The sequence below is a fragment of the Tursiops truncatus genome, chromosome 11 (genome assembly GCF_011762595.2).
Source record: "Tursiops truncatus isolate mTurTru1 chromosome 11, mTurTru1.mat.Y, whole genome shotgun sequence".
In the NCBI taxonomy this organism is placed as follows: domain Eukaryota; kingdom Metazoa; phylum Chordata; class Mammalia; order Artiodactyla; family Delphinidae; genus Tursiops; species Tursiops truncatus.
The window spans coordinates 63,357,186-63,378,233 of NC_047044.1; the positions used below are offsets into that span (position 1 = coordinate 63,357,186).

General features: G+C 58.1%; 1 protein-coding gene across 11 annotated transcripts in view; it reads left to right on the forward strand.

Annotated features, from left to right (window-relative positions):
• Positions 1-21,048, forward strand: part of KMT2D (lysine methyltransferase 2D) — a 39,242-nt gene continuing 18,194 nt past the window's right edge. Inside the window, exons 1-34 of one of the 11 annotated variants that reach the window (XM_033866814.2) lie at positions 1-1,148; positions 5,541-5,626; positions 5,887-6,013; positions 6,194-6,417; positions 6,532-6,641; positions 6,817-6,979; positions 7,319-7,484; positions 7,584-7,698; positions 7,845-8,002; positions 8,210-8,355; positions 8,494-9,897; positions 9,990-11,098; positions 11,572-11,685; positions 12,035-12,145; positions 12,680-12,784; positions 13,530-13,711; positions 13,860-14,024; positions 14,120-14,229; positions 14,328-14,375; positions 15,042-15,263; positions 15,493-15,612; positions 15,703-15,816; positions 16,007-16,167; positions 16,252-16,399; positions 16,599-16,664; positions 16,843-16,953; positions 17,119-17,292; positions 17,397-17,481; positions 17,712-17,953; positions 18,052-18,125; positions 18,335-18,385; positions 18,517-20,328; positions 20,437-20,616; positions 20,695-20,831. In XM_033866814.2, the coding sequence (XP_033722705.1) occupies positions 5,578-5,626; positions 5,887-6,013; positions 6,194-6,417; positions 6,532-6,641; positions 6,817-6,979; positions 7,319-7,484; positions 7,584-7,698; positions 7,845-8,002; positions 8,210-8,355; positions 8,494-9,897; positions 9,990-11,098; positions 11,572-11,685; positions 12,035-12,145; positions 12,680-12,784; positions 13,530-13,711; positions 13,860-14,024; positions 14,120-14,229; positions 14,328-14,375; positions 15,042-15,263; positions 15,493-15,612; positions 15,703-15,816; positions 16,007-16,167; positions 16,252-16,399; positions 16,599-16,664; positions 16,843-16,953; positions 17,119-17,292; positions 17,397-17,481; positions 17,712-17,953; positions 18,052-18,125; positions 18,335-18,385; positions 18,517-20,328; positions 20,437-20,616; positions 20,695-20,831 (8,303 nt within the window). In that variant the 5' untranslated portion in view covers positions 1-1,148; positions 5,541-5,577. The remainder of the gene's footprint in view (positions 1,149-5,540; positions 5,627-5,886; positions 6,014-6,193; positions 6,418-6,531; positions 6,642-6,816; positions 6,980-7,318; positions 7,485-7,583; positions 7,699-7,844; positions 8,003-8,209; positions 8,356-8,493; positions 9,898-9,989; positions 11,099-11,571; positions 11,686-12,034; positions 12,146-12,679; positions 12,785-13,529; positions 13,712-13,859; positions 14,025-14,119; positions 14,230-14,327; positions 14,376-15,041; positions 15,264-15,492; positions 15,613-15,702; positions 15,817-16,006; positions 16,168-16,251; positions 16,400-16,598; positions 16,665-16,842; positions 16,954-17,118; positions 17,293-17,396; positions 17,482-17,711; positions 17,954-18,051; positions 18,126-18,334; positions 18,386-18,516; positions 20,329-20,436; positions 20,617-20,694; positions 20,832-21,048) is intronic. The other 10 variants (XM_033866804.2, XM_033866806.2, XM_033866807.2 and 7 more) reach the window with 10 other exon arrangements.

Consider the following 21,048-nt stretch of genomic DNA (forward strand, 5'->3'; position numbering starts at 1 on the left):
TCCTTTCTCCCCCTTCTGGAGTGGGGTTCACCAGGCAAAAGGGCCACCCGGATCTCGCGCCGGAGGCTTCCTGAATCTTCACGACCATTGCCGAGATCTCGGGCCAGGAAATAGCCCCTTCGCAGGAACCACCCTACCGGCCGAACAGGAGGCGGAGGGGGGGGAGGCGGAGCGGCGCCGCGCTGCACTACTTTCCTCTCCGGTTGCAAATGGCTGCCTCGTTCCCCACTTTCCGCTCAGTTTCCTGACCCCCCGGCGCCGGGAGCCGGGGTTGGGCCATGCACCTCTAGGCCCCCCGCGATCGCAGCCAGCCGGGGGTCGAGGGGGTGCCGCCGATCAGAGCCGGCCAGGCCGGGGGCGGGGCAGCTCCCGAGGCCAGAGGGGAAGGGAGGCGAGCGCAGGGCCCGGAGCGGCCGGAGGGGAGCGGGCAGAGGGCTCGCACCGCCCGCCCCTTCCTCTTCCTCGCCCACCTACCCTCCTCCCTTCCCCGGGGGGAGCAGAAGGTGGGGGGCTCGAAGCCGCCGAGGGCGAGCGCTCGGGGTCGAGGAGCCCGGCGCTGGGGTGTGTGTCAGGTTCAGCTCCGCGGCCCCGCCGGCTCCGTGTCGCCGTAGCTCGCGCGGCCCCGGGGCGCCGGCCCGAGCGGGGAGAGGGGCTCGGCGCTCCTGCGAGGGTCTCACGTTCCATCCGGGCCCGGCGCGGGGCGGCGCGGCATTCCTTCCGGGCTGCTGGGGAGGCGCCTCGACGTTCCATCTGGAGAGCCTCGACGTTCCGCCCGAGCCCGGTGCGGGCGGCCGGGGCGCTGGCCCAGCCCTAGGACTGAGAGGCCGCCCGGCGACGCGGATGCGGATCCTGCTCGCCCAAGATCAAAGCCACCGGTGCTCTCTTTGTGTCCGCTCGGGATTCGCCGCCCAGGGGCTGTCCATGGAAACCTAAACTGCTGGAACCCGAGGCAGAGAACCCTTCTTTGGCTTCTTGCTTTTTTGGGGCGGGGGAGGGTGGCCACTCCGACCTGGATTTACCGTTCTTGGCCCCCCTAAGCCCCCCCGTGCGGGGGGCGGCTGTGATCGCTCTGGCGGTTGGAGGTCGGGGAGCGGCCCGGGCTCTGGCCATGTTCTCGGATGAGGATTTCTGGATCGCCCTGTGAAGAGGTGAGTGAAGTCCGCCCGGCCAGGGCCCAGAAAGGGTTGGACTGGGGGCATAGCCAGATGGACTATCTTGGCCGGAGCTGGCCTGTAGGTTGGAGAAAGGGGTGCCAGAGCTGAAGAGGGTTCCTTTGGCAGGGTCTGTCAAGGGAACCCGAGCCAGTCGCCAGAGCACAACCGAGGCCTGGTGTCCTGGGGTGTGCCTCTTTAAAGACTGGGGGGTTCAGGGAACCACGGGAGTTTGGGAACCTGGCCAGAAAGCCTCTCTGCCTGTTTATTTTTGTGTTGGGGGGAGCTCTACCAAACTAGGACCCAAGCCCTGATGCCAGCACCAATCCCAGTCAGCTGCTTCTCCTTCAGGGTTCCTTGTGGGCCTTGGGAATAGAACAACTTGGGAGCGGGGGTAGGGTGGCACTGCCAGGTCCGATTTACTGCCAGGTTGGACTTTAAGGTTGCTCTTGCCCATCCGGGCACTCAGAGCAGTCTTTGGGAGACTCAGGGAGCCCTAGGTCCTTCACTGGGCCTTATTTCACTGTGCAACGAGGAGAGTGTGTGGAAACTGACCATTGTGATGAAGGGGTGGCTGGGGCAAGAAGGAGGCGGGGCTGGGGGCAGCTGTGGCCTTGCTGTTCAACTTTCAACTACCCCTGCCTGGCAGAGTGACCCTAGCGAGGCCTAGTGCTGTCTTAGCCTGCTTTGCCTCCCCTCCTCTCCGGATGGACATAATCTCTAGGGGATTATAGAGGAGGCCGTTGAGATTTGCTCCCTGCGAATGTGGGCTGCAAAAAAATGGCTTTTGTCTCCCGCTTTCTCTGGGCCTGGTGTGGAGAGCTGGTTGCCCATAAGTCCCTGGCCGGTCTTGCAGGCCCCTCCCAGACCTCTCCAACCTTTTTAAATCAGGGAATGTTAACTGGTCCTCTGATCCTGTCCCAACTCTGCAGAATAGGGGGGCCTATATCTCTTTGGAGGAGAAGTGACCTGAGCAGAGCTGTGTCTGCTGAAGCCAATGTTTTCAGCCCTGGCAGGAGGTGTTGGGGAGAAGTGGTGTGTATGTGACTGCACGAAGGGTGCAGCGTGAGCCTCATGCCTCTGACCCTGGGCTGGGACAGCCCCTCTCACAGCTGTCATGCTGCCCAGCAGGGATTTGGCTGGTGTATTTTGCTCCCTCACTCTACTCCCTCCACCATATGAGGGCTAGACCTCTTTGAGCCTGGTCTTGGAAAGGGGAAAATAGGGATTTGCCCTTGAAAGATTTCTGGGTGGTAATCCTGAGGTGAGAGGTGGCACAGGGGTGCGGGAATGAGGCTAGCTGTCGCCCATGCTGTCTGCCCTTGCCTCCTGTGGAGGGCCTCTCCTGTTGTCTGTCCCTGAAGAACTTCCTTAGGAGATACCTCTCCTTATTAGCTGTGGCTGACCCTAGGATGACCCAGGGGGCAGTCCGGAGGGTCTACAGGGCCACTGTTGCCATTTGGATTCTTCCCTGGAGGGCCAACCCAAAATGGGGGTGGGGAGAGGTGTGGTTTGAGTCTCAGGCTGGGAACCAGGAAGTCCTGAGTCCTAGAGAAGAGCTGTTCACTCAAGGGCCTGCTTCAGCCTTTCACCTCTCCAAGCCTCCATTTCCCCTTTGGCTGGGAAAATGGAGTTAAAGCTCTTGGTCTGGGATGGAGGCAGGGAGGAGAGTGGGTTGAGATGAATCCCTGCTTTTTTCCTTGCTGTTCTGGGCCTCTTTGGCCTAGGATTAAGGGGACCCACCATGGTTTTACTCCCTAGATCTGTATTTCTCTGGGATCCCTAGTTCCCCTGAGGAAGCCTGGCCAGGCATTACCCCAGTGTAGATCCAGGGAAAAAACCCTTGGTGTGGATGTGTGGTTTCTGGCTGTGAATGATGGGACAGGGGAACCTATGGTCTTTATTTGTTTAGATCTGTTTAAGGAGGGGCCTGACAACTGCTACTCAGCATTGGGGTGCAGGCGCTAGACTGCAGGGTAGTGAAATAGGGCTTCTTGGAAGTGCCTCTAGATTCTTTTTCCTCAGCTTGGAGGACACTCAACCCTTTGCTTGTCTCTCATCTTCCATGGTGCCATGAATGAGGCTGCCGCTTTGGAGGATGTTGGTACTGATTCCCAAGGCTAGACGAAGGTGGTTTCTGTAGCTCCCCCAGCAGCGCCAGCATTACCAGCTTGAGAGGGCTGCGCTTGGGGGAGGGCGGAGGAATTTGTCCCTCTGGCCTTGTGTGAGGCAGTCCTCCTCCCACCCACTGCACTATCACTGTTGCTTTTCATTTCTTGATGTTTGTGACTCCTTTAGCCTTAACTTTGAGAGCACAACAGTTGGAAGATCTTGGCGGCATTTAGTGGTAAGGTACAGCAAAAGTTGCACACATTTAGGAAACTTTGAAGCCTTCCGGGTGTGGTCAGGCCTTGGATAACTGAATAGGAAGAGGAGCCTGGCTGGTGCCCTGACCTCCAACCCCTAATTCACATAGGAGGCTTCTAGGCGGCCCCTTGAAGTTCCAGAGCAGCTTTTCTGTGGGCTGGCTAGATGACCACCCTGCTTTCCTTTCAGGTGTGATTGTGTGGGTGGCAGCTTTTCTGTGGGCTGGCTAGATGACCACCCTGCTTTCCTTTCAGGTGTGATTGTGTGGGTGTGATTGTGTGGGTGATTGTGTGGGATGCTATTGTCCTGGGAACTCTTAGACAGGAGGTGGGAAGTGGGAAAGGGCACTGGATCCTCTCTTTACCTCTTTGGTAAAGAGGTGATCTGGGAATAGAGGTAACAGGTATCAGGTGATATTTCACTTTCCCAATCTAGTAGAATCTAATAGTGTGAGGGGAAAAAAGTAAAGTAAAATTTCCCTTCCTGTGACATGCTACATGAGGCCCACTGCCAGTGTCTGGAAATGGAGTGTTAGCTCAGGGAAAGAGGACTGATAATGTGGTTCTTAGGTAATTGATTTATGGATCCTGGGCACCTTTGAGGGTTCCCCACTGTCTCATCTGCCCCAGTCACTCAACCCCCAGTGGCTGACTGGGGTATTTGGTTTGGGAAGAGAGGCTTGTCCTTACTAAGGTTGGTGTGGTTCTTCTGGTTAAACAAGAGGAGTGGAGAAGGTGAGAGATACAGTTCTCAAACTTTTATTTAGAGTTTTGTTTTAGGGATTCCCCTCTACCTTCTGTAGGAAAACTATACTCTGTTTCTCTGCTTAAGCCCCTACCCTTCCCACTAAGAGCTGTTTATACCTGTCCTTTTCTCCCTTCTTCTATAGGACCTCTTTCCTCTTCCTCAGCTCTGTAATTCTTATTCTTTACTTCTCTCTTTTTGGTACTGTGTTTAGTTTTATCTGAGGTTTAGGAAAATATACCCAAAGGTGTGGGTCTTGACCTTCTTAGGTATAACTTTAACGTGTTTCATTTGGCTCTGGGATAGGCAGGCATATCTTAGAAGAGGGGACCGTTACCCGCCACCCCCATAGTGTGTGTCGAAACCCTGCTTGACGGAAGAGGAAGGAAGCTACTTTGCTCTGTCCTGCCCCGCTTAGAACAGCTCCAAGTGGTGGTGTGCTTCCTGAGACTACAACTCCCAGCATGCCTAGCCTCAGGCCTGGCTACACATGCTCAGTAACTCTTAAGGCCCACTTCTGTTAACTACTAGGGACATCTGAGGAGGAAGGGCTGTTGGTGTTGCTAAGGGCAACGACCTCAGGCCTTCAGGCTGGATGAGATCCTGAGCTCAGTCATGGCAAGGGCCAGGGGGGTGGGCCTGGGTTGGATTTAGATGGGCAGTGGTGGAAATTGGGGAGTTTCTTCTGTTGTGATTGGGATGTTCTGGTTGAAACCAGTGGAGATGGGGGAGATCCATTCAGAGATAGGCTTTAGTTCCAGTAATGTGTTCTACGTCCTGCGAGACCCCAGGGAGAGGGACTTCGGCTGGACTCAGACTTCTTGTTATGACTGCCCCTGGGTTGGCACTGAAAGGCCTCTAGGATGGTAGCTGACTTAAGACCTGAGGAAAAAGTCCAAGGGATAGGGCCCACCAGAAGCCAAGAACTCAGTCATGAGGCAAAGAGTGATACTGGATGTAGATTGTATGTGCTTCTAGTTGGATGCTGCTGTCCTGGGAACTCTTAGACAGGAGGTGGGAAGTGGGAAAGGAGACTGGATCCTCTCAGAATTCAGAGTAGGAGAAGATGGTATGTGTTTATCTGGGGAGGAGGTAGGCAGTGGGACAACGGTTGGGGAGAGGGACTTTCCTTGTCATTAGTGCAGGAATTTGTAGGTATGGCTTTGCTCTGATTTCTGTAGGGTCTAGATAACATTAGATGCCTTCTCCCTAGGATTTGGGGGAAAGTGTTTAGTGGGAAGACTTACTAGACAAATAGATATCTCTTGGGTCTGACAGGTCTCCCCGAGAGGGCCCTGCCCAGTCGGAGAGAGGGATGGACAGCCCGAAGCCGCCTGGTGAGGATAAAGATTCAGAACCAGCAGGTGAGTAGGGCGCATTCTGGGTTTGCCTGGCAGCTTTCTGTTCTACCCAGACAATCTTAGATTTCTGGTCCTAGCACAAGGACAGGAGCTAAGTCCATCTAATAGACAGGTAATTGAAGGACTTTGTTCTTTGGGACAAAAGTTGAAATGCCATCACTGTTATCCACCAAGGGTTTTGGATAATCTCATGGGTCTGATGAGTGGACTCGTGCTAAATAGAGGATAATGGCTGATGCACACTTCTCTGTCTGTTCATTCAGCTGATGGACCTGCAGCCTCCGAGGAGTCAGGTGCCACTGAGCCAGACCTTCCCAAACCACATGTGGGGGAGGGCTCTGTGCCCAGTTCTGGGGGTCCCAGGCTTCAGGAGCCTCCCCAGGACTGCAGGTAACTAGTTTGGGGAAATGAGGATGTAAGGACATACGAGGATTTGATTTGAGAGTCTGGGGCTTTCAAGGTGGAAAATTTAGGAAAATTAGCGGGAAGCATAGGTGTGCAAGTCATGGGGTTGTTTAGGGGTACCTGTGGGCAGGGGCCAGCGTGGTGCTGATGCTTGTGTGTTCACAGTGGGGGTCCAATGCGGCGTTGTGCTCTCTGTAACTGCGGGGAGCCCAGTCTACATGGGCAGCGGGAGCTACGGCGCTTTGAGTTGCCATTTGACTGGCCCCGGTGTTCAGTGGTGTCCCCTGGGGGGAACCCAGGGCCCAGTGAGGCAGCGCTGCTCAGTGAGGACCTATCACAGATTGGTTTCCCTGAGGGCCTGACACCTGCCCACCTAGGAGAACCTGGAGGTAAGTGGAGGGAAGTGGGGTAGCTGACTTGGGCAGGAAACAGGGAAGGGGCTGAGTGGCCCTGAAGCAATGATGACGTTCTTGTTAACTCTTTCCCCCTTTCCCCCTATGAAGGGTCCTGCTGGGCTCACCACTGGTGTGCTGCGTGGTCGGCAGGCGTGTGGGGGCAGGAGGGCCCAGAACTATGTGGTGTGGACAAGGCCATCTTCTCAGGGATCTCACAGGTGGGGCCGGGCCAGGGGATTGCGTAGGCCCAGGGCAGGGTGGGCAGGGCTGGTGGGCTTCCGAGAGTCAGGGTGGAATGAGAAGGGCAGGGGGCATACTGGGACAGAGGCAGTGCCTGACATGTTGCTCTGGAGAGAGCTGGCTAGCACTAAGGCTTTGTCTCCACCCTGGCAGCGCTGTTCCCACTGCACCAGACTCGGTGCCTCCATCCCTTGCCGCTCGCCTGGATGTCCACGCCTTTACCACTTCCCCTGTGCAACTGCCAGCGGTTCCTTCTTATCCATGAAAACACTGCAGCTGCTATGCCCGGAGCACAGTGAGGGGGCCACACATCTGGGTGAGAAGTCCTGCCCTTTGGACGGAGGGCAGATGAGGGTCCGAGGGTGCTGGGGGCTCCGTACCCTGCAGAGCACTCAGAAGTCTACAGTTACATACTGTCCGTCTGCCCCACTAAAATACGTGTGGCCTTTGTGAGTGCAGGGGCTTTGCCTGTCTCGTTTAGCATGGTGTCTGCAGTGCCTAGAGCAGTGCCTGGCATGTGTTAGGCAGACACTTAGTAACTTTTTGTTATTCGTTCATTCTGTGTCTGTGGAATGCCTGTTATGTAGACAGCACCGTGCCGAGTCCCGTAAGGAATCCATAGGTGACCCGTGTCCTCTGTCCCTTCCCACTGCAGAGGAGGCTCGCTGTGCCGTATGTGAGGGGCCAGGGGAATTGTGTGACTTGTTCTTCTGTACCAGCTGTGGGCATCACTATCACGGGGCCTGCCTGGACACTGCTCTGACTGCCCGCAAGCGTGCTGGCTGGCAGTGCCCTGAATGCAAAGTGTGCCAAGCTTGCAGGTAAGAGTGGGAGGGCAGGAGAGAACCTTAGGCGGGGCACAGGTTAAGGTTGAGAATGAGGGCAAGGAGGACCCTGTCATGTGCCCTGTGCCCCTGCAGGAAGCCTGGGAATGACTCTAAGATGTTGGTCTGTGAGACGTGTGACAAAGGATTCCATACCTTCTGCCTGGAACCGCCTATGGAGGAGCTGCCCGCTCACTCCTGGAAGTGCAAGGCGAGTGCCCCCTGATCCTCCTGCCTTACTCTCCCTAAGTCTGCCTCCTACAGCACCCCGAGTTTCTCTGTTGTGACGAGTCCCGTGTTCTCCTCCAGTCTCTGGCTGTCTGACAAGTGCCCGTTTTGCCCGTTCCCTTCCCCTAGGCATGCCGGGTATGCCGGGCCTGTGGGACAGGCTCAGCAGAGCTGAACCCCAACTCTGAGTGGTTTGAGAACTACTCACTCTGTCACCGCTGTCACAAAACCCAGGGAGGACAGCCTGTCAGTTCTGTTGCTGAGCAGCACCCCCCGGTCTGTAGCAGGTAAGTGGTGTGGACTGGAAGAGATCAGGCTGGGGGATCGGAAGGGCTGAGATTGGCAGGGCTCGTGTTAAAGCAAGCTGACGTTGAGAGGAGGGCCCTCAGGTGGGCAGTGCAATCCATAGCATCCGTGCCTCGCCCCAGTGTGCTCTCGTGAGGAGCCGATAGCTGATGAGAGCCATGGGGCCTGCTCCCCTGTACCCTCTGCAGATTCTCACCCCCAGAGCCTGGCGATACCCCCACTGATGAGCCCGATGCTCTGTACGTTGCATGCCAAGGGCAGCCAAAGGGTGGGCACGTGACCTCTATGCAACCCAAGGAACCGGGGCCCCTGCAATGTGAAGCCAAACCACTAGGTGAGTAGGGTTTGAGGGTCCCTGAAAGTAATCCCCTTCTATCGTGTGGCGAGGGACAGTTTCTGCTTTGCCCCAGACCCTGTACTTTCTGTGGAGTGCAGCTGAACTAGGTAGGAACATAGTGTGTTATGTCTGCAGGTAGAGAAGGGGCCCAACTTGAGCCCCAGTTGGAGGCCTCCCTAAATGAGGAGATGCCACTGCTGCCCCCACCTGAGGAGTCGCCCCTGTCCCCACCACCTGAGGAATCACCCACATCCCCGCCGCCTGAGGCATCGCGCCTGTCCCCACCGCCTGAGGACTCACCCCTCTCTCCACCGCCTGAGGAGTCTCCTCTGTCTCCCCCACCTGAGGCATCACCTTTTTCTCCACTGGAGGAGTCACCCTTCTCTCCCCCAGAGGAGTCCCCCCCGTCTCCCCTGCTTGAGACACCCTTATCCCCACCGCCTGAAGCATCACCTCTGTCACCACCATTTGAGGAGTCTCCCCTGTCCCCCCCTCCGGAGGAACTGCCTACCTCCCCACCACCCGAAGCGTCGCGCCTGTTCCCACCACCTGAGGAGTCACCCATGTCCCCTCCACCTGAAGAGTCACCCATGTCTCCACCACCTGAGGCATCTTGTCTGTTCCCACCATTTGAAGAATCGCCCCTGTCCCCTCCACCAGAGGAGTCTCCTCTCTCCCCACCACCTGAGGCATCACGCCTGTCGCCACCACCTGAGGACTCACCCATGTCCCCGCCACCTGAAGACTCGCCTATGTCCCCCCCGCCTGAGGTATCACGCCTGTCTCCCCTGCCTGAGGTGTCACGCCTGTCCCCACCACCCGAGGAATCTCCTCTGTCCCCACCACCTGAGGAGTCTCCCACATCCCCGCCACCTGAGGCTTCACGCCTGTCCCCACCGCCTGAGGACTCACCTGCTTCCCCGCCACCGGAGGACTTGCTTATGTCCCTACCCCTGGAGGAGTCACCCCTATCGCCACTGCCTGAGGAACTGCGACTCTGCCCCCGGCCCGGGGAGCCGCGCCCGTCCCCTGCGCCCGAGGAGTCGCATCTGTCTCCTGCGCCCCAGGAGCCGCGCCCGTCCCCTGCGCCCCAGGAGCCGCGCCCGTCCCCTGCGTCCGAGGAGCTGCGTCTGTCCCCTGGGCTCCAGGAGCCGCGCCCGTCCCCTGCGTCCGAGGAGCCGCGTCTGTCCCCTGCACCTGAGGAGCTGCGTCTGTCCTCCCAGCCTGAGGAGCCGCGCCTGTCCCCTTGCCCTGAGGAGCTGTGCCTGTCCCCCGCACCCGAGGAGCCGCAGTTGTCCCCAGTGCCCGAGGAGCCGCGCCTGTCCCCTCGACCTGAAGAGCCCCCTGAGGAGCCAGGCCTATGCCCTGCACCTGAGGAATTGCCCTCGTTCCTCCCACCTGGGGAGCCACCCTTACCCCCTTTGCTTGGAGAGCCGGCCCTGTCTGAGCCTGGGGAGCCACCTCTGTCCCCTCTGCCTGAGGAGCTGCCGTTGTCCCCAACTGGGGAGCCATCTTTGTCACCTCAGCTGATGCCACCAGGTACGGGGATGTTAACCCTCTGACTCTGGGACAGTCTTAACTCTTCATGGCGCATCTAATCTAAGAGCCTCTCTTTTCTTCTTTCTCTCCAGATCCTCTTCCTCCTCCGCTCTCACCCATTATCACAGCTGTGGCCCCGCCGGCCCTGTCTCCTTTGGGAGAGTTAGAGTACCCCTTTGGTGCCAAAGGGGACAGTGACCCTGAGTCGCCATTGGCTGCCCCCATCCTAGAGACACCTATCAGCCCTCCACCAGAAGCTAACTGCACTGACCCTGAGCCTGTACCCCCTATGATCCTTCCCCCATCTCCAGGCTCCCCGGTAGGACCGGCCTCTCCCATGCTGATGGAGCCCCTTGCCCCTCGTTGTTCCCCACTCCTCCAGCATTCCCTGCCTCCCCCAAACTCCCCTCCTTCCCAGTGCTCTCCCCCTGCTCTGCCACTGTCTGTTCCTTCCCCACTGAGTCCCATGCAGAAGGCAGTGCAGGTCTCAGATGAGGCTGAGCCACATGAGATGGAGACTGAGAAAGCCCCAGAACCTGAGTGCCCAGCCTTGGAACCCAGCCCTACTAGTCCTCTCCCCTCTCCCATGGGGAACCTTTCCTGCCCTGCACCCAGCCCTGCCCCAGCCCTGGATGACTTCTCTGGCCTGGGGGAAGATACAGCCCCTCTGGATGGGACTGACACTCCTGGATCACATCCAGAGGCCGGACAGACTCCCGGCAGTTTGGCTAGTGAACTTAAGGGTTCCCCTGTGCTCCTGGACCCCGAGGAGCTGGCCCCTGTGACCCCTATGGAGGTCTATGGCCCAGAATGCAAGCAGGCAGGGCAGGGCTCGCCCTGCGAAGAGCAAGAGGAGCCACGTGCACCAGTGGCCCCCACCCCACCTACTCTCATCAAATCTGACATCGTTAATGAGATCTCCAATCTGAGCCAGGGCGATGCCAGTGCCAGTTTTCCTGGCTCAGAGCCCCTGCTGGGCTCTCCCGACCCCGAGGGGGGTGGCTCCTTGTCCATGGAGCTGGGGGCATCTACAGACGTTAGTCCAGCCCGAGATGAGGGCTCCCTGCGACTTTGTACGGATTCGCTGCCAGAGACTGATGACTCGCTGTTGTGTGATGCTGGGACAGCTATCGGAGGAGGCAAAGCGGAGGGGGACAAGGGGAGGCGGCGCAGCTCCCCCGCTCGTTCCCGCATCAAGCAGGTAAGGGGCTGTCCAGCCACTGGATGTGCTTGGTGTCATGCCACTGTCAGAGGTGTAGTCCTGTGTCACTGATACCTTCCTGCCTGGCTTATTGAATCCTGGACTGTCAGAGATCCTTGAGCGCACCTTCTTATTTTATCAAGGAGAATGCTGATACACGGGGGACGCGACTTGCCCAGGTTCATGGTAACTCAGCCATAGAATCGGGACTAGAAACTCGGGTCTCTCAGGCCAGTATTGTTTCTTGTGGTACCACGTTGACCACTCTTCTTGGACGATGTGGAGTGGTTTGGACCAGAGTTACTTACCTGTTGCTATCTGAGAGCTTGGCTTTTTCCCTGGCCCTGACTGGGACTTTTGGGCCTTGTTACCTGCCATACTCTGTCCCTTCATCTCTCCTCTTCCCTCCAAGCCTGTGGATGCAGCATATTAGCCCTCGACTTTTCCTGTAATCATCCCCTTTCCTCACTCAGGGTCGCAGCAGTAGTTTCCCAGGAAGACGCCGGCCACGTGGAGGAGCACATGGAGGACGCGGGAGAGGACGGGCCCGGCTAAAATCAACTACTTCTTCCATTGAGACTCTGGTAGTAAGGAGAGGCCTCCCATCCCCCAAACATGCTTCAGCTGGCCCCTTCAAGATTAAACACCCTTTAAATCTTGCCAGTCCCCTGCACGCTCACCTGCCTGCCTGCTAGCCTAGGGCCCGTCCAGCTATGTCTGTGCTCCTTCTGTGCTCTTGGCCCCCAGGCTTCTCTGAAATCTGATGTTGGGCTGAGGCCCAGTGTGGGAGCTGGGGTGTTCTTCTGCTTCTTAGTCCTGGCTCCTGGCTTTCATCTGAGCCAGGGGTTTATGCCGCCTTGCCCCAACACCAAAGAGGAAGCAGCTTAGTTGGGGCGGATTTAGCTGCCTCACTTTCCACAACTCTCTGCCTATAAGGTTGCTGATATCGATAGCTCTCCCAGCAAGGAGGAAGAAGATGATGATGATGACACCATGCAAAATACTGTGGTTCTCTTCTCCAACACAGACAAGTTTGTCCTAATGCAGGTACCATACTTGACTTTTGTAGTCCCATCTTCAGCAGTGAGACCTGGCAGCCTGAACAGTTGGATATGTGTGTTTCGGTGGGAGGGTAAATGGGGAGAACCAGGGACCTACTCCTGGCATTCCAGAGAATGAGCTTGACACTGAGCTAGCAGCTGGGAATGTAGCAGTGAAAAAGGCAGAAATGGTTTCTGCCCTGTTGAAGCTTAGAGTCTAGGGAACACGAGTAATCTCGAAGCTGTAGAATTTTGTCGCATGTATTACTGTCTCGTCCTGACCAGTCTTTACCCATCTTATCTTTCACTTCTCCTTAGCGTTACCCATGTCAGGCTGTATCATTTCAAATTACCTGATCAGATGGGCAAGGCATGCTAGGAAGGGACGGGGTCTCGTGATGGCTCACCGTGTCCTAGTGCTGGGGATAGGCTTCTGGTTCTTTGACTCCCTCTTCTCAGATTAGTGGTGTAGTCAGTTACTGGGACTGAGTGGTATTGAGGATGTGAGGTTGGACATTTGGGTTTCTGTGTGTTTCCCCAGGACATGTGTGTGGTATGTGGCAGCTTTGGCCGGGGGGCAGAGGGCCACCTTCTTGCCTGTTCCCAGTGCTCTCAGTGCTATCACCCTTACTGTGTCAACAGCAAGGTGAGTTCAGGGCCCAAGAGGTCTGGCCTGAGGGATGGGGTCGTTACTGCTTATCCTAGTTCCCTGTCCTGGCCACTCTACTTAAAGTGGCCATTGGTCATGGAAGTTGTTCATCAGTTTCCAGTGGTTGTCAAATTCATCTTGGGAAAAAATACTTTGGAAACCGTAGTGGTCTTTACGAGTTTCTTTGTGGTAGACCATGACTTGCTGGTATAATTCAGTCCATCATATAAACTGTGAGAACTTTACTAGTAGAAAACATGATATGGTCTGGATATAAAATGTAAAATCAGAATCAAACACATGTCCACAAAGAGAAAGCAGCGTTTTTGACTCAAGTATGATCAGTCATTTTGGGGTTTTCACTAATGTTAATTTAGAATTTGTCCACTGCTGACACTCACTAACTTGCAGCAGTAGCAGGTTCTACATGTTCAAGAAAAACCGGGGGAAATACAACCTAATTCTATCCACAGTCTTTTTGGAGACTTCGCTAGTGAAAGATCCTAATGAGGCAGTGGCCGGGTGAGGCTGTTCTCTGATCAGCAGAGACCCCTGGAAGCCTAAGTTTAAGATCCACTATTTTTGGGGTGAGGGTGCTCTGTGTAGCTTCCCTGTGCTCAAATGGAGGTCTGGCCTGGGTACTGGGGTCCTCCAGCCTCACCTGTGTAAGTCCCCCCCTCCCCTGAGAGGTCTGCCCTGCCCTCCGCATCACCTCCTGAGGAATTGCCATCTTCTGCACCAGATCACCAAGGTGATGCTGCTGAAGGGCTGGCGTTGCGTGGAGTGCATCGTGTGTGAGGTATGCGGCCAGGCCTCAGACCCCTCCCGCCTGCTGCTCTGTGATGACTGTGACATTAGCTACCACACGTACTGCCTGGACCCGCCACTGCTCACCGTGCCCAAGGGTGGCTGGAAGTGCAAGTGGTAAGGAGACTGGGAGCTTCAGAGGGGCCTGAAGTGTTTGAGTGGGTGTGGTGTTGACTACATGGCAGAGGCGGGGTTTAGAAGGCCGGGCGGCTTTGGGTGCTTGGGTAGGTTAGGTGCTGAGGGTCTGTCTTTCTGCCCCCACCAGGTGTGTGTCCTGTATGCAGTGTGGGGCCGCCTCCCCTGGCTTCCACTGTGAATGGCAGAATAGTTACACGCACTGCGGGCCCTGCGCCAGCCTGGTGACCTGCCCGATCTGTCATGCCCCGTATGTGGAAGAGGACCTCCTGATCCAGTGCCGTCACTGTGAACGGTGAGGGTGCCCCTTTCTCCTCATATAAGCCCCCTCTTCCCTGTTCTCAGCCTGGCGTTGTCTCAGTTTATCCCCTCCTGTCTCCCTTCTCCCAGGTGGATGCATGCTGGTTGCGAGAGCCTCTTCACAGAGGATGACGTGGAGCAGGCGGCCGATGAGGGCTTTGACTGTGTCTCTTGCCAGCCTTACGTGGTAAAGCCTGCTGGTGAGTACCAGGGGCGGGGGAGGGGGGAGGAGGGGTCGGGCAGGGGTGCCTTGCTTTGGGACAGGGCCTCTAGCTGCCTTGCTTTGTCCTCTCCACAGTGCCTGTTGCGCCTCCAGAGCTGGTGCCTATGAAGGTGAAAGAGCCGGGTGAGTCACAGAAATTCTGAATGCCAAAGCCAGAGGAGACCTTAGGCACTTAGTCCAGCTCCAGCCCCCCAACTTTATCTCGTTATTTTTCGGAGAAGGAAACTAAGACCCAGGGGGGTTGAGTGGCCTGCCCAAGGTCACTCCATAGGTCAGTGGTGAAGTTATGACGAGAACCAAGGCATCCAGTTTCCCAGACAGAGTTCCTTCCACCAGGCAACGCGGCCTTTGTACGGCTAGAATCTCACCTCCAGAGAGCACGGAACACAGCTTTCTCCTTAATGAAGGAGCTGGGGCTCTCCCACCTCCATCGTGATGTGGGCACTGCTCCTGGCATCTGGGGCACTGTGAGCTGGCATTCGGCAAGGAGGGGCCCTCCTGGCCTCAGACAACTGGAGAATATATTGGGTGAACTGAGGGTGAATCTTGAGCAAAGTCCGGCTTCAGCAGGAGCGGTCTCTCTGATCCCCCTGGTTACCTGAGGGAGCGCCCGGGCCTCAGCTGGCGCCCGCTGGTGGTCTCTCCTCTCCAGCCCTCAGACCCCAGTCTGGACTTCAGTCTGTCTCTCTCTCGCTGCTTTTGTCCCAGCTAGGGACTTAGGCCGAAACTTGGAGTTCTGCGCTCCTTGGGGCCTCCATCAGGGGTCACACGCTCTTCCCCCTTGTGCAGAGCCCCAGTACTTCCGCTTCGAGGGTGTGTGGCTGACAGAAACTGGCATGGCTGTGCTGCGTAACCTGACCATGTCGCCCCTGCACAAGCGGCGCCAGCGGCGAGGACGGCTTGGCCTCCCAGGCGAGGCAGGGCTGGAGGGTCCTGAGCCTTCTGATGCCCTTGGCCCTGATGACAAGAAGGATGGAGACCTGGACACTGATGAGCTGCTCAAGGGTGAAGGTCAGGCTGGGGAGTCTCAGGGAGTGCCAAAGTAATGGGAGCATGCCTGTGAGAGTTGAATGTTGGGTAGGAGCTGCATTATCACTCCCAGTCACCCTCAAGGCACTGTTGGTCTTGCCCGGATGGCTCTGTGGCAGGGCACTCAGCTCTGTTCTTAGGTGGCAGGATGACAGGGTTAAAAGGGTCCATGCCTCTGACCTGCTTCCATCTCATCTGTCCCCGTACACAGGTGGTGTGGAACACATGGAATGCGAAATTAAACTAGAGGGCCCCGTCAGCCCTGATGGAGAGCCTGGCAAAGAGGAGACCGAGGAAAGCAAAAAACGCAAACGCAAACCCTATCGGCCTGGTGAGGCCCTGCGATGCAGAGGTGGGGGTGGTGAGGGGCAGCTCACCAGGTCCCCAGCGGCTTCTCAGCCTCAGCTCTGTCTCCTTATAGGCATCGGTGGTTTCATGGTGCGACAGCGGAAATCCCACACACGTGTGAAAAAGGGGCCTGCTGCACAGGCGGAGGTGTTGAGTGGGGATGGGCAGCCCGACGAGGGTGAGACGGGTGAGGGCTCCAGTGGGGCCTGGGAGAAGGTGGGGATCACAGGACCTGTGGGACACTGCCAGGGAGGCCTGGGGCAGGGGAGTTCACTCAGAGGGCCAGGGGAGTAGTGGGCCCACTACTGGCGCTGGGGAGAGAGTAGGCAGAAAGCGTCCCCAGGCCAAGTTGGGAGCAGCATGCTCGCTGTCCCCAGAGAGGCAGACACCTCCCATTCGGTCCCCAGTGTTGCCTGCCGACCTGCCTGCAGAGGGCTCTGTGGACCAGAGCTTAGCTGATGGGGATGAGAAGAAGAAGCAGCAGCGGCGAGGGCGCAAGAAGAGCAAACTAGAGGACATGTTCCCTGCTTATCTGCAGGTGGGTCTTAGGCTCCGAGGGGCAAGGGCAGTGTCGGTCCTGCAGGGCATGAAGAAGCCTGTTTCTCCCTGACTCCTCCCACAGGAAGCCTTCTTTGGGAAGGAGCTGCTGGACCTGAGCCGGAAGGCCCTTTTTGCAGTTGGGGTGGGCCGGCCAAGCTTTGGACTAGGAACCCCAAAAGCCAAGGGGGATGGAGGCTCAGATAGGAAGGAGCTCCCGACCTCACAGAAAGGTCAGTCGTGTGGGGGTAAGGTGGTCTGAAGGGGTCCAATTTCGCTCTGTGCTTAGAAGCTGGTAAGAGATTTTAGTGGGAAATGGGCTGGTCTCCAGGAGTTGAGGGTGGGCCAAGGGCCCTGGCCTTGGAGCTGGGGTCCTATTCGGGGCATCACATGTAGGGCATCTCTGATTGGAATGGCGACTGTTGCTCATAGGAGATGATGGTCCCGATGTTGCAGATGAAGAATCCCGTGGTCCTGAGGGCAAGGCTGACACATCAGGTGAGGGCTGCTGGGAGGACTGTGCGCCATCTTGGTTTTGCTTATGTCAGTCTGTTCTGCCGCTGAGCACTGTCAGGGATGGAGGCTGGAAAGTGTTCCATGCCTTCTGCGGTTCAGGGTGGCCAGTGTGGTACCTCCATACTGGCCTTGGCTGATGGGTTTCTCCTGGCAATTGCAGGACCTGAGGATGGCGGCGTAAAGGCATCCCCAGTGCCTAGTGACCCTGAGAAGCCAGGCACCCCGGGGGAAGGGATGCTTAGCTCTGACTTAGACAGGATTCCCACAGAAGGTGAGGCTGTGACCCACACTCCTTGCCTATAAGGGTCCTCTGTGGGAGAAGGAGAGCATCCTACCTGTGAGACTCTCATCTCTACAGCTTCTCTAGTGGGGAGTCGTGGGCACCTTCCCTGGCCGTGACCATTTGTAGCCCTGTGGTGTCCCTTCAACTCCCCAGTCTTCCTCAGCAGCATCCTTCATCGATCCCTCACAGAACTGCCCAAGATGGAATCCAAGGACCTGCAGCAGCTTTTCAAGGATGTTCTGGGTTCTGAGCGAGAGCAACATCTGGGTTGTGGAACCCCTGGCCTCGACGGCAGCCGTACACCGCTACAGAGGCCCTTTCTTCAAGGTGATCTGGATAGGAGTGGTTTGAAAACTGGGTGGGCAGGTGTGGCCAAGCCTGCCTCCAGGATGGGCCACTTACTCCTTTCGCTGATCCTGTGCCTCTTGTAGGTGGACTCCCTTTGGGCAATCTCCCCTCCAGCAGCCCAATGGACTCCTACCCGGGCCTTTGCCAGTCCCCATTCCTGGATTCTAGGTTGGTATTTATGCTTAACCCCCGTGGGCAGTCTCTTCCTTCCAACTGGGGCCATGCCAAGGGAGGGAACCTTGGACTCTTGGGTGCTGCTGTAGCAACACCTCCCTCTGCTCCTTTGTTAGTGACTGTCCTCTGTTGGGGCAGGGCAGTGGCCTGGGGACTCTGGGCAGTTTGTCTGGGGTGGGACTTGGCGTCCCTGCCCTCTGTGACTCTCCGCCCCTGCGCCCCAGGGAGCGCGGGGGCTTCTTTAGCCCGGAGCCCGGTGAGCCAGACAGCCCCTGGACAGGCTCGGGGGGCACCACGCCCTCCACCCCGACCACGCCCACCACAGAGGGTGAGGGCGACGGGCTCTCCTACAACCAGCGGAGTCTTCAGCGCTGGGAGAAGGACGAGGAGTTGGGCCAGCTCTCTACCATCTCACCTGTGCTCTATGCCAACATTAACTTTCCCAATCTCAAGCAAGATTACCCAGGTACCCGTGGGATGAGGGCAAGGGAGACAACCTGTAACATGGCACGTGCAGGGGGTCACCTGACAGGTCTCCTCTAACACATTCTGTCTGCCCTCCAGACTGGTCTAGCCGCTGCAAACAAATCATGAAGCTCTGGAGAAAAGTTCCAGCTGCTGATAAAGCCCCCTACCTGGTGAGACAGAGGGAGCCTGGGTCAGCGTGGGAACTGAGGGTGTGGGGTGACTTTGGGAAGGTCGCCTCAGTTCTTTCCATTCCCCACTCCCAAAGCAGCTGGGCCAGTAGGGATCAGCTTCTGGGTAGGCAGTGTGAGTGACATTGCGAGGGCTGGGGGCTCAGCGTGAGATTGCGTCCTAGCCTAAGGTTGTGTCCTCTATTCCTCAGCAAAAGGCCAAAGATAACCGGGCAGCTCACCGCATCAACAAGGTGCAAAAGGTGAGTGGGGGCCAGGCTGGGCCGTGCCGTCCAAGGCCTGTAGTGGGGCGGGCTCTCTAAGGGTAGGGGGGGACGTAGGGCCTGCCTACAGCAGCCTGACTGACTGCTCTGTGCCTGGTCTCCCCCTGTAGCAGGCTGAGAGCCAGATCAACAAGCAGACCAAGGTGGGCGACATGGCCCGTAAGACTGACCGACCGGCCCTACATCTCCGCATTCCCCCCCAGCCAGGGGCACTGGGCAGCCCGCCTCCTGCTGCTGCCCCCACTATTTTCATTGGCAGCCCCACTCCCCCTGCCGGCTTGTCTACCTCTGCGGATGGGTTTCTGAAGCTGCCGGCGGGCACGGTGCCCGGCCCCGACTCGCCCGGTGAGCTCTTCCTCAAGCTCCCACCCCAGGTGCCCGCCCAAGTGCCTTCGCAGGACCCCTTTGGACTGGCCCCCGCCTACGCTCTGGAGCCCCGCTTCCCCACGGCACCACCCACCTATCCTCCCTATCCTAGTCCGACCGGGGCCCCCGCGCAGCCCGCGACGCTGGGTGCCTCATCTCGTCCTGGGACCGGCCAGCCAGGGGAGTTCCACACCACCCCACCTGGCACCCCCCGACACCAGCCCTCCACACCTGACCCCTTCCTCAAACCCCGCTGCCCCTCACTGGACAACCTGGCTGTGCCTGAGAGCCCAGGGGTAGGGGGAGGCAAGGCTTCTGAGCCTCTGCTGTCGCCCCTGCCTTTCGTGGAGTCTCGGAAGGCCCTAGAGGTGAAGAAGGAAGAGCTTGGGGCATCGTCTCCCAGCTATGGGCCCCCAAACCTGGGCTTTGTTGACTCACCCTCCTCAGGCCCCCATCTGGGTGGCCTGGAGTTAAAGGCACCCGATGTCTTCAAAGCCCCCCTGACCCCTCGGGCATCTCAGGTAGAGCCCCAGAGCCCAGGCTTGGGCCTAAGGCCCCAGGAGCCGCCCCCTGCCCAGGCTTTGGCCCCTTCTCCTCCCAGCCACTCGGACATCTTTCGCCCTGGCCCCTACCCTGACCCCTATGCCCAACCCCCGTTGACCCCTCGGCCCCCACCCCCACCCCCTGAGAGCTGCTGTGCCCTGCCTCCTCGCTCACTGCCCTCTGACCCTTTCTCCCGAGTGCCCGCCAGTCCCCAGTCCCAGTCCAGCTCCCAGTCCCCGTTGACACCCCGTCCTCTGTCTGCTGAGGCTTTCTGCCCATCCCCTGTTACCCCTCGCTTCCAGTCCCCTGACCCTTATTCCCGCCCACCCTCACGCCCTCAGTCCCGGGACCCGTTTGCCCCACTGCATAAGCCGCCCCGCCCCCAGCCCCCTGAAGTTGCCTTCAAGGCTGGGCCTCTAGCCCACACTCCGTTGGGGGCTGGGGGTTTCCCAGCAGCCCTGCCCTCAGGGCCGGCAGGTGAGCTCCATGCCAAGGTCCCAAGTGTGCAGCCCCCCAATTTTGCCCGGTCCCCTGGGACTGGTGCATTTGTAGGCACCCCTTCTCCCATGCGTTTCACTTTCCCTCAGGCAGTAGGGGAGCCTTCGCTAAAGCCCCCTGTCCCTCAGCCTGGTCTCCCTCCACCCCATGGGATCAACAGCCATTTTGGGCCCGGCCCTACCTTGGGCAAGCCTCAAAGCACAAACTACACAGTAGCCACAGGGAACTTCCACCCATCGGGCAGCCCTCTGGGACCCAGCAGTGGGTCCACAGGAGAGGGCTATGGGCTGTCCCCACTACGCCCCCCATCAGTCCTTCCACCACCTGCACCCGATGGATCCCTCCCCTACCTGTCCCATGGAGCCTCACAGCGGGCAGGCATCACCTCTCCAGTTGAGAAGCGAGAAGACCCAGGGGCTGGGATGGGCAGCTCTTTGGCGGCACCTGAACTTCCAGGTACCCAGGACCCAGGCATGTCCAGCCTCAGTCAGACCGAGCTGGAGAAGCAGCGACAGGTGAGTCGACATCCTGGACCTGAGCACCCTCCACGTCTCCTCTGTTTCTGTGCCAGCCCTTTGGTTTGAGTAGAATGGACTCACCCCTCTTCTCTGTTCCCTGCGCAGCGCCAACGACTACGGGAGCTGCTGATTCGGCAGCAGATCCAGCGCAACACCCTTCGGCAGGAGAAGGAAACCGCGGCAGCTGCCGGAGCAGTGGGGCCCCCGGGCAGCTGGGGTGCTGAGCCTAGTAGCCCTGCCTTTGAGCAGCTGGGTCGAGGCCAGACCCCCTTTGCCGGCACCCAGGTAGGTAGAGTGGCAAGGGGTAGTGGATCCAAGATGCTGAAGGTGGCCCCCACCTTCATCTACCCTCATCTCTCCTAGGACAAGAGCAGCCTTGTGGGGCTGCCCCCAAGCAAGCTGGGTGGCCCCATCCTGGGGCCAGGGGCTTTCCCCAGTGATGACCGACTCTCCCGGCCACCTCCACCAGCCACCCCTTCCTCTATGGATGTGAACAGCCGGTGAGGCTCCAGGGGGTGCCCTGGGGGAAAATCAAGGGAACATATTGTACCTCCATTGTGTGCTGCCTCTGATTTTCCCGTCTCTCTAATCCTTCTTCAGCATCACTTAACTTCGCTTCCCCATTCCTTCCCCCTCACTGCATTAACTCCATCCTTCCTTCCTTAGGGCAGCCCGTGTTCTAGCTCTTTTTCATCCTGCTTCTGTCTCACTGGCTAC